General features: G+C 49.7%; 1 protein-coding gene across 1 annotated transcript in view; it reads right to left on the bottom strand.

Moving 5' to 3' along the window:
• Positions 1 to 13,183, bottom strand: part of CACNG2 (calcium voltage-gated channel auxiliary subunit gamma 2) — a gene marked incomplete at both ends in the record, with an annotated part of 119,460 nt that extends 106,277 nt beyond the window's left edge. Inside the window, one exon of the mRNA XM_080939715.1 lies at positions 12,973 to 13,183. Within this exon, the coding sequence (XP_080795841.1) occupies positions 12,973 to 13,183 (211 nt within the window). The remainder of the gene's footprint in view (positions 1 to 12,972) is intronic.
• Between the last annotated feature and the right edge of the window lie 280 nt (positions 13,184 to 13,463).

The following is a 13,463-nucleotide window of genomic DNA, read 5'->3' as shown; positions in this document are numbered from 1 at the left end:
CAGTGGCATTAGATCTATCTGTTTGTTTGTTTGTTTATTGTGTTTTCAAGACAGGGTTTCTCTGTGTAGCCCTGACTGACCTGGAACTTGCTCTGTGGATCAGAGATCCACCTGCCTCTAACTTTCAAGTGCTGGGATCAAAGGCGTGCACTCCGGCTGATCTTAGGATTCTTTAAGTATTCATTCCCTCCAAGAGGCAAGATGACAACTTTCCAAAACGTCCACACCCCTGTTCTGCAACCTGTGCTCCTGTTTATGATGTCACACGGCGCAGTGGGACAGGGCTGTGATGGAATCAAGTCCTCTAGTCATCTGGCCTCCTGCTGGGATGTCTGGGTGGCCCCACATAGTCACACGGGTCTCTAAGAACAGAGGAGTAATGTAAGCATCCCAAGAAAGACTGCCCCAGGTCTGGCTCTGGGGATGAAGGGAGAACATAGGGAAAGGACTGTGGCTGCTTCTGGAAACAGCAGACACGCAAGAGCCTCATAAGGAACCCAGTTCTGCTGGACACTTAGCCTTAGCTCAGAAGCCAGACTCCTGGCCCGTGGAACCGTAGGAGAATGCACGTGCGGTTTGAAGACTGCATGCTTACAGTCTTCTGTTGTAGCTGCAGCAGAAAGGGACCAGCCTGCTTCCTGTAGGAACACCTAAGTCATAGATCACTGGGCCACTCATGGAGGATGACCTGTGTGGTGGCACCCAGTCACCAGCTGTCTCCCAGGGAAAGCACTGCCCCCCCCCCCGCCTCTAGTGCCCCTTTCAGAGTTGGCAAAGCTCTGAGCCCTAATTCCAAGTGTGGTCGCACAGACGAGAAGCACCTGTAGACTGGAAACACAGCATGTCAGCATCCACCTGGACCTGGGGTCAGCATCAGCATGGCAGCCAGATCCCTGGGGATGGTGGGAATGCTGGCGTAAGAGAGGTGCCTCCCCAGACCTTGCTCTGCTGTCTCCATGGCCTCACCCTTCTGACATCAGCCATGGGTGGTTTGATTTTTTCCTCTGCTTTGGGTCTTTCCCTCACAGAGAACTGCTCTCTTCTCTGGTCCTGTGTGTGCAGAGCTCATGAGTGACCTTGGTACCTTCCCATGACTTCTTCTAGGCTCCGATCTCCTTCAGAGACGAGACAAATCTGCCATCACAGACCTTTACAGACCTCCTAGGAATACTGTCTTACAGACTACATGGGCGTGGTGTCCCTCCTATCTTAGGGGCAACTGCCCTGAGCGACAGAAGAGGACCTGATTAGGACAGTAGCAACGTGTGCTATGCGAATCAATGCAGAATGTGCTAGAAAACAACACAGGATGGAAATCAGGCCAAGAGCAGGGAACCAAAGGCAATCTCTTCCTCCACTCCAGCTCCTGGGGTCTGGCTGGACTTGGTGACCCAACACGAAGTCTGATACAGTCATGGTCATTTAAGACAATTCGAAGTAGATCAAGTCAGGCTATCCTCCCAGATCCAGTAGTGTGTCTTTAAAGTATTTTATTGATTTGATTTGATTGATTTTCTGCACATGTGTGATATGCATAAATATGTGGTGTGTGCATGTGTTTGAGCCCATTCACGTGTGCATGGGCACATGGAGACTGGAGGTTCACGCCAGGTGTCTTTCTTTCTACTCTTCATTTTCCACACAGAGCTCTCCTTGAACCTGTCTGGACTCACTATTTTGGATAGACTGACTGGCCAGCAAGCTCCCCAGGATCTTCCCGTTTCCACCCTCCCCCAACCCAAGTGCTAGAGTGAAACAAGGCTTTCCTACAGGAGCTGTGGATCTGAACCCTCGTCCTATGATCGCACAGCAAGCGCTTAACCTAATGAGCTATCTACACAGCTGGTAAGGTGAGATTTGAACCCAGGCTATTGGAAGCCAGAGCTGAGGGGAACACCATGCCTGGCTGGAACAGGATTCAGGCTTTTGATGCCAATGGAAAAATCCAAGATAAAATGCACTTTGTTTTTTCACGCCTCTTAGTGTATCCCAAACAATGACTAACCTAGCATATCCCTTGGGATGGGGTCTCTGTCTAACCCCAGAGCTCTCATTCACTTCTCCCATCCTCCCCTCCTACATCCAGCCTTCCAACGACTGTCCAAACCCTGATGGTCTCCTTCACACCCTCATTCACTCACACCTTGTTCCGGGGCGTAAGTATAACTTAGAAAGTCCTCTCATAATGGGTGAGAAGCCCATAGTCTAGAGGTGGAGAATAAAAGAAACTAGAAAGACCGGAGAAGACAGAAGGTATGGCTGGCTTAGTGTCAAGATTAGTGCTGACAGTCATCTTGGTAGGAGCATATGGGAGACCAGCCTCTGGCCACACCCATGAGGAATTATCTAGATTAGGATGAAGCTGGAAGACCACCCTAAATGTGGATGGCATCATCCCATGCTTGGCAGGATGGGAAGGAAAAGCCTAGTACCAGCACTTGCTTCTCTGACTGAAGACCCAATGCGAGCAGCTGCCTGTGATTCCTCCCACCACTCCTTCCCTGCCGTGATGGACCGTACCCTCAAACTATGAGCCACAATGAACCCTTCCTTCCTTACGCTGAGTTTATCTGGTATGTCTTTCTCTTCGTTCCTATTTTCAATCAAATAACATGTGTACTAATGTACGCACGCGTGGGGATATGCATGTTAGTGCAGGTGCCAGGGAAGGCCAGAAGAGGGCGCCAGATCCCATGGAGCTGCTGTTCAAGGCAGTGTGAGCTGCCCAGCATGGGTACTTTGAACCAAACCTGGGTCCTCTGCAACAGCAGCAAGTGCTCGGAACCACAGAAGGCAAGGAACAGGAATTATTCCTCTGTCCCCAACCACAAGAAGATGGCCTTGCATTGAGAAATTCTGATGAGCGGCTCCACCAGCTCCCCAGCATTGCCTGGGGTAAGGGGCATGAATCTAAGCTAAGCCTCGGGTTGCTAAAGATGCCATTACACATGGAAGTGCAGGCATCAGAGTCCTGAACATCTCAAGGTTTTATCCTTAGGCTTGGGGAATGGGATTCAGGGAAAACTCTGAACCCAGGGATGTGCTGGGGTCAGACGGGCACAGGTTAGAACCCCAGTTCTGGCAACTCTGTGACCTCAGCAAATCCTGAACCTTCCTCAGTTCTTCAAGATGGGGGTGATGGAACTCCTGTTTCGTCTCTCCAGCTCTGGGAAGCTTAAATAAGAACTAACATCTGTGAAACATCAGCACCAATTCCTAGCAGAAAAAAGGCGCTCCAGGAATGTTAATGGTTGGGGGTGGGGAGAAGATTCCAGTAAAAAGCTTTCTGTGTAATCATGAGGACCCGAGTTTGGGTCTCAGAGCGCATATTAAAGACCTGGCTTGTGCCGCATGTTTGCTCATCCTTGGGAAGTGCTGAGGATGCAGAGAAGGTCCCTGGGCTTCTCTGGCCAGCTAGCTCAGCCTAAGCTTCAGGCCAGTGCCACAAAAACAAAACAAAACAAACAAACAAACAAAAAACCTCCCCCACACAATGACTGTTATTCTGTAATAGTAGAAGAGGTGTGTGCAAGAACACGCATGCGCACACAATGGCTACCATCATCATCATCATCATCATCATCATCATCATCATCACTATGCTCAGTATTACTGGTATGTGGCAGACGATAAAGTCTGTCTATCTGAGATAAAGATGAGACCAAACTTGGGAAGGGAAGCCGTAGAGAGGATGTGACTAAGCTGAGAAAATGGATTAAGTGCACACAGGGGCAGAACTGGGCTAAAGAAAGGTCTGAGGTGACCGCAGCCCCCGCATTCCACCCCCAGCATTGCCAGGGTAGGGGCAAGGCCAAGGAGAAGCTGGCACTCGGTACTGGAGGCATAGGGGGACACCAACAGTAGGGTTGGCTCTCAGAGGAATGAGGCCATAGCAACCTGCTCCTGGAAACTTGCTCCAAAGCCCGAGCATCTTGTTAGCAGCTGGAAGCCTACCCAAGGGCATGGAGGTTCAGGGAGGACAAGTGGAGTGTGGATGAACAAAGGAATGGAGGCTCGTTGGAGGTAGCTGCAGGATGCTACGCCAATACCTCTGCTAGGCAGTAAACGGCCTGGATTTCCACCCCAAGCCAACGTGTCCAGTACCAGAGGCTCTGACTTATCACCTTCGCTGAGCTATACAGAAAAGAAGCAGCTAGAAGACACCACAAGGGACCTCCAACACCAGGGTGCAAGGGAAACAGAGATCCTATCCTTGTGCTCTTTGAGAATGTGCTTTTCTGAAGCTTGAGATGAAAGACGGACTGAGAGGTTGCTGTGAAAACCTAGCAGGAAAGGAGGGAAGCCCCTCACATTTTCTCTGTGCTCCCAGAATTTCCCATGAGTATATATTGCCAACATTGACCACTGGTGAGTTTTCTCATTTAGGCTGAACTCCTTAAGAAAGCAGCCAAAACTTTTATACACCAAGGATGGGCTCTCCTCCATTAGGAATGGGCCAGGCTCTGGGGAGAAGGCAGCTCCTGTCTATGTTTACCACCTGTGATGGCTTGGAAGAAAAATGTACCCATAGGTCCGCCATTGGTGTGGCTGTTTGGGGTGATTAGGGGATCCTTTGCAGGGCTGGCACCTTGCTGGAAGAAGTACACTATCACTGGGGGTCGATGTGAGTCAAAGTGAGACTTTGGCCCAGCCTTGCTTCCTGCTCACTCTCTGCTTCCTGTGTGTAAATACCATGTGACCAGCCAACTTCCGGAACTGCTCTCATGTCTCACCCATCTCCTTCCGGAACCCAAAGTGACCCAAAGTGACCCGCTTCTTCCTTATGTTGCTTTCGGTCATGGTGCTTGATAACAGCAAAAGGAAAGGGACAGAAGCCATTTCATTTTCTCGGGAAGTGAGACAGGGGGACCTGGGTGGAAGTGTCCCTACTGCGAGCTGTACTTCACCTCTTCCCTTCACCCCTTCACTGTGTTACCATGACTACCTTAATGCAGCCTCCCCATCTCCAGGCCTCATATCTCCCGGTAAACTCTAAGGTAGTGTTGAGTTTACTACCCGTTAGACCCTCATGCTTCAGGGAGCAGAGCAGGAGGGAGGCCAGTGGGACCCTCCCGAGCCCAACATGAACTGCTCTGTGAGGCACTTCTGTCCCCACGGACTTGTATCTACGTGCCTTCCAGCTTTGTCCCTCCCTGGTTTCCAGTCACACCAGATAACCAGCATTTCCTCTGGGGTCTCCCTGTATTTTCAGTCTTCCCCAGGAGCCCCACTACCCCATCTCTGTGCTCCCAGAATTCTCAAGTGTGTATAGTTCACACCAACATCATCTGCTCACAGGTGGGTCTTCTTTACCCGACCGAGGCTCTGCGGTACCTGGCTGGGGTGGCGTGGATGACGGTCACTGAGAGAGAGCACCCTGCCCCATCTTTCTGGCTAGGAAACTTATGGATCAGATCACATTCCCTGGCCTTGTGTTGCTTTGAGTCAGGGTCTGACCACTAGCTAATGGCTACAGGGGCCCATCGGGGTCACAGCGTGCCACCTACCATTCTTTTAATGATTGAGGTTGCCCTCTTCCTCTGATTCCAAGTGCCTATGTCACAGAGATGACAGTGGTTCTCTGTCCCTCCCTATGTGCACTTATGTGTATGGGTGTGTCCGTGGATGTGGACGTCCGGGGTCAGTATGGGCACTGTTCTTCAGGTGCCGTCTGACTAACTTTTTGAGGCAGAGTCTCTCATTGGTCTGGAGCTTGTAAAGTGGCCAGACTGGCTGTCCAGTGAACTCCTAGGAGACACCCATTTCTTCACCCCTTTTAATGGAATCCCAAACACTCACCACCCTGACTGGCTCGGTGTGTGTGACAGTGTAAGACTGTGACTCTGGCATGTGCTGTGGTGTACGTCTGGAAGTCAGAGCACATCCTCAATGGCATTGTTTTCCTTCTACCTCTTTTGAGATAGGATCACTTGTTGTCTGACGAAGTCTAACTGGCCTGGGAGCTTTTGGGGGTTCTCCTGTGCCCCTCACTATAGGATCCATGAAATTACAGACACATGACACCACATCCGGCTTGGCATGGGCTCTGGGGATGTGAATGCAGGTCTTTATACTTGTATGGCAAGCGCTTTACCAACGGAGCCATCTCTCCAGCCCACACCAAGCTTTTAAATGTAGGACCAGAGGGTCCCAATCATACAGTTCCAAGTCTCTTAAACTCAGCCCTGTACACCACCCCTTAGTGGCACTAATCCAGGCTTAACACACACACACACACACACACACACACACACACACACACACACCAGAGTTGTTGAATTAGTCTCTAAGAACCCTCATATTAGTGACCTTGAATAACACATTTTCCCTTAAGGTTCCCTAGATCCCTGGCCTTGCACTTGGGATTTCATAGAGGCACATCAAAACTTGAACCAGTGCAGGAATTCCTCCATGTGTGGATGTGGGACACTAGCTTGGACATTTAAAATGTGAACTTCATTTGAATATGGGGTTTCACCAAAATAATTATTTAATATTAAAAAGAGTCATTGATATTTAAAAAATTTTAAACATCATCATCATCATATTAGAGACAGGATCTCACATTGTGGTTGAGATAGTCCTGGAACTCACTATGTAGGCCAGGCTTATCTCAAACTTGTGACAATCCTCCTGCCTCAGCCTCTCGAGTTCTGAGCTCCTTGTTGGGAACCACCACACCATGACTTGATATTCTGATAGAACTGAAAACTTCTTAGCAGCCTGGGTAGTCACTTCCTCTCTCTCCCTGACACAGCCGCTCTCCCTTAGATGCCTCTTGACATCCTCTGTAGATGGTGGAGAAGGGGAAATTGAGAGTCTTTCCTGAGGGTCCCACACTCAGCACTTTCTCCCCAGGCCCCTGTTTTTTCCCAAGCTCCACCTTTATCACTCTCCTTTCCTGTCAGCCCTCTGTTTGTCTGTCTGTCTGTCTGTGTGTCTCTGTCTTTCTCTGTCCCTCCCCCCATCTTTCCCCCACTCCTTATCCTCATTGTTTATTTTGGAGTGTCACCATCAATGTTTTGCTTTCACTGCCTACTCAGAGACCCAGCCCTGGGTGGCATGAAGGGTCTACTAGGTCCCCACTGCCTTCCCCTTGTAACTGGTGATGATTGTCATCTATTCCTTCTGCACGGTCACTGTCATGGGGGGTGGGCACAGCAGTGAGCAGAAAAGAAGCATCTCTGTGCCCATGGAGCTGATGACAACAACAACAACCACCACCATCACCGACACCACCACCACCACCGACCACCACCACCACCATCACCACCACCACCACCACCGACCACCACCACCACCATCACCACCACCACCACCACCGACCACCACCACCACCACCACCATCACCACCACCATCACAACCACCACCACCACCACCACCACCACCGACACCACCACCACCACCATCACCACCACAACCACCACCACCACCGACACCACCACCACCACCACCACCACCACCACCACCGACACCACCACCACCACCACCATCACCACCACCATCACCACCATCACCACCACCACCACCGACCACCACCACCACCACCACCACCATCACCACCACAACCACCACCATCACCACCACCACCACCGACCACCACCACCACCATCACCATCACCACCACCATGACCACCATTGATACAAGGAGCCACGCAGTAGCGAGAACTTAGTGAAAACACACAAATAAATAAAATGATCATGGAAAGTGGGTTAGGAGGGAATAGGAATTGTTGAATGACATTTCAAACATGGCTGAGGATGGGGTGAACAGCTGCCCTCCCAGATGGAACGCTCTTCCTTCCCTTGTCCCACGGAGTTGCTTAAGCTGTAACCCCCATCCACCCTTGCCATGGGGGTTAGCATACTTCCTGCTTTTATAGAAAAGGAAACTGAGGCTTAGAGGGGCTCAATGGCTCCAAATACAACAGCTCATTAGGTTGAAGTGGACCCACAAAGTGAACCTAGTTCCAAAGGGTGACAAATGTTTCCCCTTCCAACATCAAGCTTTCTCTGTAGAGTTGGGTTTTTTTCTGAAGCTTGTCCTAAACCCATGAGATGATCACACCAAGGACACCTCCAAAGTGAAGGGTCACAAAGAAAGTGGTGCCCAGTGGGCCAGGCTTAGAGTCCTCTGTTGGAACTTGGTAACTACAATCCCTTAGCCTCAGTCTAGCCAAGAAAGAGTTGTGGACTACAGTCGTGTCCTCCTGAGAGGGGCAGGGTGGCACATTAGCAGGTTCAAGTGGTCAAGAGCTCAGCCCTCCTGACTCCTCATGCTGGTTCAATGGGTCTCCATCTGATGCAAACAAAGCAAAACCTGTTACATGCAGAGCTGTGAAAGTAGCCACAATGCCAGGCCCAGGACTTTCTACCAGCTTCCAGAACATATGGAGCATAGGAGAGAGGAGCTCCAGGTGTTACGGGGGCCTGAGTACAAGTCCTGGCTCGGCCACTTTCTGCCATGTGACCTTGGTGTGTGCTTCCCTCTTCTCACTCACCTTGGAAGCAGAAGTGTGTGTGTGTGTGGGGGGGTAGCTGTGGAGTGCAAGAACAGAGTCAGGCTTGGCTAGTAGGTGAGAGGTGAGAGGTGAGAGGTGAGAGGTGAGAGGTGCTAGAACAGTGGGCCTGCTCTCTGGCAAGCTGCTATGAAAACCTACGTCCTGAGCGGTGAGGGTTGGGATGGGATGTTCCAGGGTCTTTGGAAGAATTAGATGGGAGTGCCTTTAAAGAAAAGGGAGTACTACAGGAGCAGACTAGGGGGTGGTCTATTATAGTGCCCACGGTCTGCTTGAGGCCCCTGCCCTGGAGAGGGCCAGGTAACACCTAAAATGTAACAGCGGAAATGAAGACAACCAGCTGCTCCTCTCCCCTCCCCCGTGGAAACTGTGCAGATTGTCTTCCCCCTCCCTTGGATAATTTGCCCTTACTTTAGCCAGTTTAGGAACTGCACAGCCCAGTGGTGGAGTCCTTTGGCTTCTCGTATTTTATAATAGACTCATGACTCATTATTACTTTTTAAAAAAGAATTCCAGGAAGAAAAGCAAAACCAAATTATTCTGATCACTCTTGTGCTCTCTTTCTCCCTCCCCCTCTCTCTTTCCCTCTTTCTCTCCCCCCTCTCTCTCCATTCTAATAATGTTTGCATTCATTTCAATCATATTAAGAACCTCCCAATCAAGATGTTGGCAAATACTTCTTGAGCACCTACTATGTGTAAAGTTCCTCGACTCGAGGGCCTAGAAGATGTCGGGTTATCTCAGAAATATTATTATAACTCTAGGGAGTGGTGTACACATGCTGAGAAAGCTCAGCTAAAGGCAAGAGTGTCCAGAAAGTCAGGTGGCCTCCCTTAGAGCAAAAGCTCTGTTTTTTCTGTGGAAATGAGAGGGCACGCATGCTGAGAGGCCTGGAACATTCTGTCACCTTGAAGGCCAGTCGAGGACCGTGCAGTTCCGAACTTAGAAAAGACAAGCAGGGACAGTGGAGGTGTTGTTCAAAGGCAGTGGAGGTGCAGGGGTGACCAGCAGAGGTAACTTGCACAAGCAGATGCAGACACCCCTGATGCCACAGGAGCTGGGAAGTTCATCAGGGGGAAGGCACCAACCTGGACAGAGAGCAGTAGTTTTGTTTTTCCTTATATATTGAGGTAAGGGACACAAAAAGACAAAGTGGGTGGGGGTGGCTTTTCCTCTGCAGGGCTGGCAGTCCGGTGGGGGAGAGTGAAGTGGGGACGGAAGGAAGGCAGAAGCTGGAGAGCACCAAGGGTAGATCTCTAGTCCCTGGAGCTAATGCTTCCTCTGAGGTTACAGCAGAGGCTCGTTCTACAAGCGGTAAGCCCCGGTGGTCCAGAGCGCAACATTCCTGTGCCCCCTCGGATATCTGAGTAAGTTTGTTTTCAGATAGAGCCAGCTCAGCTCCCCACCCCAGGACTCCTAAGGCAGTTTCTGAACAATTCAAGACTTCCTCTCAGAACTCTGTGCACGCCAAGGTCACACCCAACCACCTCTCCACCACAGGCTTGAACCCAGGGAAGACACCCGCCTGCCAGAGAGTTCAAGAGCTCCCATAGAGAGACCTTTCAGTTATCTGCAGAGGTGAATATTTCCTTTATCTCCCTCCTTACCCAGAGTGTGGCCTTAACAGGTGGCTGTGTTCCTTTCTTATCCCTCCACAGACTCATTAATTTCAAAAGCAGCCACAGAGGCAAGGAACTATTTCCCGATTATTCTTTTCATGAAGAGGTAAAAGAAAAATAGCCATCTCATGAGACCACGCACAAAAACTCTAAGGAAAGCTTCAGAGCAAAAGAGAGGAGAGGTCAGGCCTAGTTTTCAGCTGCAGTTACCAGCAGACTCAGGGAGAAAACCAGAAACCTGTTAGCCAGGTCTTCAGTGTGGGCACAGAGCACAATCCAAGATGGGATGGGGGAATCTTTCTGGAAAGTCTACTTTCTCACCCCAGTCTCTGACTTGAAGAAACGCCAGTAACCTAGCCCCTGTTGAAGCTGACTCTGTTCTGAACACTCAGAGATGCTAACTTGTCAATACCGTAAGAGCCACGCGCACCAATTCATAGGAATCCCCAAACTCCGGTTTTAGGGAGTGCACACAGTTTGAAAATCAGCACCAGCCTAATGTGGCCAAGGTGAGGTGGTCCCAGGCTTGGGGAAGCCCAAGACAGAAGCTGTAAGAAATAGAAAGTCTGCTCAAATAGGGCCCTGAAACTCACTAGTTCTTCCAGCCCGAGCCTTGTGGAAAAGGGACCATTAATCCAGCCCTCCCCTCACAGCCTGGAGGCAAGCGCCTGGGTTGAGACCCAGGGAGGCCGCTGGGGACAGTGCCAAACCCACAGTGAGCATCACACAACCCTAGGAGGTGAGTGTTACAATTCTAACACTTTGTAGTTGATCGCGGAAGAGAGTACAGCTCGGAGAGAAAGTTAGAGGAGGTGGGTAGCGGCGGACTTGGAACAGATGGGCGTCTAATGAAAATACTTAAGCCTTTTGATGCACAAGTGACCCAGAGCCATCGCTAGTCTGCATGTCTACTGTGAATTACAAGGTGCTGAGAAGATCACAACACTAAGAAACCATCAAAAAACCCGATTTAAAAAGCACATTTGTACTAAGTCACCAATATCTGATCACATTTGCCCTAAAATAAAGACACAGGTTTTTCTTTGATTTTTCTTGGCTGCAGATCTCTTATCCCTCTAACCAAAATCCAAAGAACGCAAACAGCCGCCAGGATCATGTCCCCAAAGCAACCCTCATTCCCTTTGCTTTCTTTCTCTTTCGGCATCAAAGCTTGCCATAAATGTTTAATTACATGGAAGCCGCCTTTCCACTGCAAATGACTGGCGCTATGAAAGGCTTTTCATTTTTTAAGAGAGGCGGAATGCGTGTGTGTAAAACGGTCCCTATTAATTTCCTGATATTGACTCTCTGGCTGGGGAGGAGCACGGAGTGTTCAGCAGAGAGCACCTCTGCAGAATGTTAAAGGCAGCGCTTGGACTGAGAAAGGGTATCAAATGCAGTATGCGTCAAACAGACCATCGCTCAATGAAGTCACTTAGCTATTCAAAACATGTTCAGCCATCACTCAACCGTTTGCACCAAGAACACCGGGAGGGGGCATGCTATGTAAGTAAGCTCTTTCCCCAGACTAGTGTTTGGCTTATAATAGGTTAGACCCCCCCCCCCAGGATCACGTCAGTTTTGCCCTCTCCCCCATTTTCTGGCCCCAACTCCCTGCAGCACCATCCCACGTTGAGCTTAACAAACAGTTCTGCAGTGCTCACTTCCCGACGCCACCTCAAAGGGCCTCCAGGCTTGGTTCACATGAGTGGAATGAATACATACAAGCCTCTTTCCACGCAGGGGCATATGTGTCTGTCTTCCTATAGGTGGCTTTTGCGCACAGACCAATATAGCTATGCAAATTCACTCCTTCATATTAAAGTCTGTAGCTAAATGCAGCTTGTATGACCTGCAGAGCCCCCCCTTGTGTTTATTAACGTGTCCCAAAAGCACATGCCTTCCTCATGTCCTAGTCTCCCGGCCTTTACGTCGTGGGAGCCCCTTGGCTCACCACACATGCAGCCCCAATGACTCTGCAAGATCAAGACCAACAGCTGACACCCCCACCCCATGCTTTCCCATTCCCCTCAACCTCTCTATGCCCTCGCCTCCTGCCTGCACAGTGCTGACTCTTGCTTCTGGATGACAGACATGTCACTCTGATGGAAGCAAATCAGCGCTCAGCCTAACCTGCAAGTGACCGCTGTTTATTAGAACTTGGGCATGTTTCTTGTGAGAGACACATGCATTTTAGACTTCGTAAACATTAAAACACACACACACATACACACAGCCAGCCACCTCGAATGATCCGCGGGGCTCGTAGACATTACAAAATGCTCTTGAACTTGGCATGAGCTCCTGGAATAATTAGAATCTACCAAATAAGGATTCTTAGAAACAACAGATTTTTTTTTTTTTTAAAGGGAGACTTGCAGATGGTGCTGGGCCTGTAACTTTTGAGGAGTGAGGAGATGAAGAACATTTTCTGAATCCTTCATTGCAAAAGGCTGAGCAGAACGCAGGGAAGCAATTATTGTCCCTCCTCATAGGTGGCAAAGCTAGACCCAAAGGCAAACCCTAAGGACTCCAAAGCATCCGGAGCACATCTGACTCCACGGACAATTTCCTGTTTTCACCGTACCATAGATCATTCCAATGAGGGGGTTTGGGAGGACGGGTTGGAAGCCAAAGAGTAGAGAGTGTGGGTTTTGCTTATCGATTTTCTTTCCTCGGAAACTAACCCAGCCAACCTTGATCTGCAGCGGCGGAGGGAGTGAAGTGGGAAAATGGTGGAATGTGGAGGGGACTTATTTGGAGGCGGCGGGGGGGGGGCGTTATGGAGGGGAGGGGCGGCGTGGGAAGGGGGAGGAGGTAGGAAATCAAATACCTTCGAGGCAGCAGGTTCTCCATAATCCGGAATGGGTCATAACTTCCTCGTTCTTTTTGCTGGTTTCATTCTCACTGACACTTTTGGTCTTGCAAACCCCTCTGGAGTACAGCCAATAGTCGGTTCCCACAGCGATGGTCATCAAGCTGAAGGCAGCGAAAGCACCAACGGTGGTTAAAAGCATTTGAACACCTCGATCAAACAGCCCCATAATTCTTCATTATATAAACACCCAACCGACTTCTGGTTCTCAGGAGCGTGTGTGTGAGGGTGCGAATGGTAATTCCACTACTAATATAATGGATATATGTGTGAATAGAGAATATGGAGAGATATAAAAAAAGGGAGATAAGAAAGCTCACGGAAAAGTGTGTAAATTATAAAGATCACACGGGAAGAGAGGCTTGCCTTTTGAGATCAAAAAACTGTTCCAGTTGCAGCAATTTTTTTTAAAAAAGGGAAAATAAATAAAAAGACACCCCCCACCCCCC

The sequence above is a fragment of the Micromys minutus genome (genome assembly GCF_963924665.1).
Source record: "Micromys minutus genome assembly, chromosome: 27".
Taxonomy (NCBI): domain Eukaryota; kingdom Metazoa; phylum Chordata; class Mammalia; order Rodentia; family Muridae; genus Micromys; species Micromys minutus.
Note: the sequence above shows the minus strand (reverse complement) of the source record. Positions and strands in the feature narration are given on the sequence as shown.